The sequence below is a fragment of the Tenrec ecaudatus genome, chromosome X (genome assembly GCF_050624435.1).
Source record: "Tenrec ecaudatus isolate mTenEca1 chromosome X, mTenEca1.hap1, whole genome shotgun sequence".
Taxonomy (NCBI): domain Eukaryota; kingdom Metazoa; phylum Chordata; class Mammalia; order Afrosoricida; family Tenrecidae; genus Tenrec; species Tenrec ecaudatus.
The window spans coordinates 29,472,072-29,478,117 of NC_134548.1; the positions used below are offsets into that span (position 1 = coordinate 29,472,072).

A 6,046-nucleotide genomic window follows, 5' to 3' on the forward strand; every position below is an offset into this window, starting at 1 on the left:
TGAGGAGGGAGGCGAACCAGGGTTTCCTGGGGTTTAGAGAGGGTCCACCGCACTCCTGAGCCAGGCGGCTCTCCACCAAGTGAATCCAAACAGAAGCCGCCCTGTTCTCCAGTGTGAAGCTCTCATGCTACCGTCCCCTGACTCACCCCGAGTTAGATGCGGCCTTCAGTCTGGCGCACAGAGCATCAGCCCTGAATCCAAATGGTCTCTGAGGAGAGGAGGGCGGAAACCCACATCTCCTTCTATCCCCGGCCTTCCCCGCGGGGATCACTGGGCAAGGCTGGCACACGCAGCCTAATATTCACCCCCTCCCCCCACAGGCTTCTCAGACCCTGGGCTGACCCGATCAGGAGGCTGGTGCTTGCCTGCTGGAGGCCGAGTCTCTCTCAGCCTCCCTCCTCAGTGGGTGCTGTCACGTGCCCACCCACACTCCTCCCTGGTGTCCTTGAAGACAGTCACCATGCCTCGTGGTCAGAAGAGTAAGCTCCGTGCCCGTGAGAAGCGTCGCCAGGTCCGAAGTGACACCTGCCATGCACAGGGGGAAGGGTCTGCCCTCTCCTCCTCTGCTGCTCTTGGGGAAACTGCCCAGAGCTCTCCTGATGTTCCTGTTTCCCAGGGGCCCCTGGGAGACCAGTCCTCCACCACTGCTGCTGCAGGCGATGCTGCCAAGGGCCACCATAAAGGAAGGCCACGTTCTTCTGTGGTGCCACCCCCCACTGACAGCGCTCAAAAAGCCCTGAGGACTGGGCTGGTGGCTTTGCTGTTACTGTTCCTGCTGAATAAATATAGAAAGAAAGAGCCCATTACAAAGGCGGAAATAGTGAAAGTTATTGGTAGAAAGAACAGGGAGTCTTTCTCTGACATCATGAATTTTGCATCTAAAATGTTGGAGCTGGTATTTTGTCTTGACCTGAAGGAAATGGACCCCGTCACCCAAACCTATGTCCTCCTCCGCAAACTCTACTTCACCGAGGATGAAGGGATTCTGGATGGTGATGGTGACAGGGAGTTTCCCAGGTACGGTCTCCTGATGGCTCTCCTGTCCTTGATCTATGTAAAGGGAGGCCGGGCCACTGAGGAAGAGATGTGGGAATACTTGCATAGGTTGGCCGTGTATGATGGGGAGAAGCACTTTATATTTGGGGACCCCAGGCAACTAATTACCAAAGATTTGGTTCAGGAAAAGTACCTGGAGTACGTGCAGGTGCCCTGTAGTGATCCCCCACGCATTGAATTGCTGTGGGGCCCCAGGGCCCATGCTGTAACCAGCAAGATGAAAGCCCTGGAGTTTTATGCCAAGCTCACTGGTACAAACCTGTCTGACTTCCCGCTTCAGTATGAAGCAGCTTTGAGAGAGGAGGAAATGAGAGTCAGAGCCCGAGTTGCAGCCAGAGCCAGTCGTGCTATGAAGTCCAGGGCGTGTTCCAGTGCCACACCCAGCAGCTCCTCCAAGCCTTAGTCAAGTCTGAGGCAGTTCACTCACTCTGTGGTTCAAAATACAATTTAGAATTCAAGTTGTGGAAGGGCTGGGCTCAAGGGATTGTACTAGATTATACTTAATATCTTGTGTTTGTTTTCATTTGTACTTTGTTGTTTGCTAGTTGTCAAATATCGTGTTAAGTTTAATGTCCATTTATCTTATGATCTCAGCATATGAATGAGATACATTCCACAAATATTTCTCTTTATATGAAGTATGACTATGAGGTTTGGTCTCTTCCTAACGCAACTTGAAAAGCCTTGAGTCTTTCTTTGGTGTGTACAGATTTCTAGAAGAAGAAAACCTCAGCTTGAAACTGAGATTGTTTTGGTAATGTGAATGAACCCCACAATAAAATACTTGTTATTTTGCTTTGTTCATTTCTGTCTACCTTTCTATTTGTAAGAAAACAAATACACACATATATCTGGAAATTCATCAGTTGTTCAAGATTATAGATGACATTTAAGAATAATTAATTACACCACCGTTGTTAGGTGACTCCTCCAATCCCAATTGTTCCCTGGAAATTGGCTATTTGAAGCACTCTGATGTTGATAACGAAGATCCAGCCGTGTCCTTTTAGATTTAAAAGCAAGTGGGAGGGTGAGAAAGTTTCTGTGAACCAAGGTGCAAGCAAATGTAAGGGGTGAAATCAAGGATGGTCCAGATGGGAGCAGTCTAGTATACACACTTGAAGCAGAGAAGTTTGGGGTGGTGATACACTGTGATCCCTGAAAGTCAAGTCATTTTCAATTCAGCCCTATGGTTCAAGGAAAGATGGGAGATGAAAGGGTCAGTGTGAGGTAAAGGTTAGGGGGTAATGGGTGAGGTATTCAGGGACAGAGACTGCCACGACGCACACATTAAGAACCTGACCCTGGACTCAAGGATGGTTCTTACTGTGAGTGAGCAAACCAGGGAGAAATCCCCAGCAGGGACAGGACTGGAGTCCGTCTGGTTTTCTCCGTGTGCACTGGAAGCCATGCTGTGACTGGGCATGTCATGCACTGCATGTCTGTGGAGAGCCTGGGAAAGAAGATGCCCGCTAAGGTGAGTTGTCAAGAAGCCAGTTCTCATTCATTGGCTTGGGCTGGGGTACCAGAGCGCACTCCGACAAAGAACATGAGAATGGGTGCCCGTGAGTATCCCTCAGGAGCCCTGGTGGTGCAGTGAATATGCGTGAGGATTTCTAATGCAAGGTCACCACCTCAAACGCCCTGTCCCTCTTTGAGCAGGGACTCATTCATTGCAAGTTTTCCTGTGGAAAATGTGCTCAAAGGTTTCATGAAACATAACAGGGGCCACGGGAGAGAGAGACCTCCAGGCTGGAATACTCAGGAAGATACCCCAGACTAGGAATCACACAAAGACCACCTGCACCTACTGCCACATGGACAAGGTTGTGGGCAGGCCTTCTGAGCATTCCCTCCCTTATCCTTCAAAGATGTCACGAACCTCAGTATCTTGGCCTAAGAAGAGCACTTCAAGGTAGTTGATATAGGAGTTTTAGTGGCTGATAAAAATCAAGGTGCCTGCCCTTAATGAGGATGGTGGTAGGGTCCTACAAGAGAATTGGGTCCCTTCCTGGCTGTCCCCCCAGGCTGTCAATCTGTGGACCCTGAAAATTAATGAGAATCACTTATAGCAGAAGATAGGAGGCCCCAGGAAGCCCTGTCCTATCCTGTCCTCCAGCCCTGGGTGTAGCAGTCAGAGACAGAATCCTGAGGTTAAAGACTCCCTTCCTTTCCCACAGGAGAGAGGGACCTGGTGTAGTAGGGACTTGTCCAGGAGCTGTAGAAGGACAAGGACACTAACAGGAGTCCAGGTGAGGATTCATTGTCTCATGAGGGAATCTCCAATTAAAAGTAGAGCTTATCACACGGGGCGCCACAGAGCATTTTACCCAAGAAGCCACCTGCAGAGTTTTTAGGCAGAAGTTGTGCCCTTTCATTTGGGGCACTCTAGGTATCAGGCAGGTAAGCCTTGCATTTAACAGGACAGAAGTGGGGATTTAGGTTCGCAGACAGAGGAGACTTGACTGTAAATGGAGTAAGGTGTACAGAAGCCTTATTTATTCCCTAAATAGCCTTTAATCAGAGCTCCTATCTAGCTATTACTCCAATGAGGCCCCAGGCAGGGTCTCCAGGCTTCAGGCCCTGCCTTTCCCGAATGCAGTGGTCTCGTTCTTAACTGGTGACAGAGATCTGTATACATAGGAACCTCACTCCGTCTCTGACAAAGACCAGGATGCAGAACTTGAGCAATGTGTTAATGGACCACCATCTCCAAAAGTGTGGTTCAGAGTCCTGCCCTTGCTGATGGCCCTTAGAGAACCATCAATCTCCTGTGCTCCTGGACACTCACCAACTGCATTATCCCTATGTGATGTTTCTGGTAGCTGGCTTTGTGGGGACAGAATTGCAAAACCATGAGTTCTATTGTTTGAGAAGTTCATCTTCTGCTCCTGGTTTAGCAAAGTGACAGATTGGTCAGAAATCAAGATGAGAACACTAAAGGTAGACTGGGAGGATCACCCACCCCAGAGCAAAGCATTCCCTGTCCCGCTTCCATTGCATGCCCTAGGAGAACCCAGTAAGAAGATCTCGCTTATCTTCTGTCTAGAGTCTCCAGGAAGTTAGCATATGGCCTCAGGTAGTACTCCTACTCTTTAGAGAATGCTTAAGTCTTGGCCTTACCTACTAGTGTGTAGATGAGAACCTTGAGGACTAACGTATCTAAAGGAGGAGCTCAGCAAATTCTCCAGCTGACCCTGGAAAGACCTCGGGAGGTGAAGACCTTTGCTGAGCCAAGATCTTGCTGTTCCCCAAAGGGTGTTTACCCAGGCCTTATCGACAATCTCTGTGAGAGGGGACTTTGGGCCTTGGGGTCTCGTTTCCTCCTGAAGGGTCTTAGGCAGTGGTGGGATTCAAATAATCTAACAACTAATTCCCTTCCACATAGTCCGTTTTAAGTATAAGAAAACACAATGATGTGCTAATGTGAAGTTTGTTATTCCACACACTTAATACTTAAGTTAGAACAATAAAAGAGGCACATGGAACTACATTATAGAAAGATTTTTACCACGTGAATGAAAGGTATTAAATAATAACTGACAAACAAAATTGGAACTGATTTAAGATTTTTTCATATTACTTCTTGAGTGCCATCTTCCCTTGCAAATTTCTTCATTTCCATGTGAGAACCATGAACAGTGTTGTATATCTTTAACCACCTTTTTACTGGAGGAGTGGCATTCCATTCCTTTAGAGGGAGGCTCATTAGACAATCGTCATTGTGTTTGATATATTCAAAACATCTAGGTGACTTCACTGCTCTGAACATAGTATGCTCATCTTTGGAAAACAGCTTTGTTCTTCTAATAAACTAAGTAATTGTTCTCACTATATATTTTTTGCTCTTTGATCACTTTCCGGAATTGCAAATTTCACCCCTAATATCTTGTGGGAATTCAGCATCATAAAATGCTGAAGTGAATTGGCAGTGTGTCCCCCTCTGGTTGTTTGGCATTGTTCCTCTTGACCTTATATGTTTGCTTACTGAAGGGACAAATGCAGGCAATAAGAATGTACTGTTTCATCAAAAGCAAAATCAGTTTTATGAAAGAATAAATTAATATGCAGACATTGTTGTGTCTAATTCTTGACTCCTATGGACAGAATGAACATTGCTATGAGTGCTTAGAATGGATTGTTTTGAAGATGAACATTAAACACAAGTAAGAAATGTAAATTTGTAATTTCTACATTGGGCAGCCAATCACCTTAGAAAGAATCTGGATTACAAGTGCCTTTTCCACAACCGGTTAGCCAAACTCAACCAAAAAATTATCTCCCAGTTTTTCCAAATCGCACCAATGGTCTTAGGGATGTGGTATTTTGGTTTAATGGACCAGCTCCTACTCTACAAGAGGAGGAGACCCAAGACCTAACAGGAGTTTCAGTGAAGCCTGTGTGGAAGGAATGTGGTTATCACCCAGCAGAGAAATGGAGAAGCAACCAGGAGTTCCTGCTTGTGGTCCTTGGCACTCAAGCATGGAAGTCAGGCATCTGTGGACTCTCCTTTTTCTTTTGGATGCCGGGGCTTGGTTAGAGCCCTGATGTGAGAGCAGGGGCTTCAGATCAGCAGAGGCAGGTGTTCCAGGCCTTCGCAGAAACCTGAAGCCCTCAACCCCACTTAGAACCAAACTGAGGGCTCTGAATGAGCACTGGCCTCTCCAAGGCAGCCCGGACAGAAAGAGCCCAACTGAACCATCAACATTGATGACTCTAATAGGGGTTTTGGACTGCAGGGGTACTTCCCTTTGTCTTATGGTGTCTCAGGAAGATGGGGGTATTGATTCAGAATATTACACTTAGAGAAGCAGGGGAACAGGATGGTGGTGTGCAGGGGGCATTCTCTGCCAAGTACTGATACAAGGGTCATAAAGGGGAACTGAGAGGACCCAGAGCAGAGGGAGTCCCCTAAAGGCTACACCTGTTGATTTCTGGTCCCAGCTACAGTGAGCCCCACATGTTAAAGCAGCCTAAGAAGTGCTCTAAC

At 47.2% G+C, this 6,046-nt stretch overlaps 1 protein-coding gene across 1 annotated transcript; it reads left to right on the plus strand.

The window, feature by feature from the left end:
- The first annotated feature begins 460 nt into the window (after positions 1-460).
- On the plus strand, positions 461-1,459 carry LOC142433243 (melanoma-associated antigen B4-like). Its single transcript, XM_075538328.1, has one exon. It carries the CDS (start codon positions 461-463, stop codon positions 1,457-1,459), a length of 999 nt encoding a protein of 332 aa, XP_075394443.1.
- The last annotated feature ends 4,587 nt before the right edge of the window (positions 1,460-6,046 follow it).

Bases quoted from the DNA above. Each gene is read 5' to 3' on its own strand.
- LOC142433243 (XM_075538328.1), top strand. From the start codon at position 461: ATGCCTCGTGGTCAGAAGAGTAAGCTCCGTGCCCGTGAGAAGCGTCGC.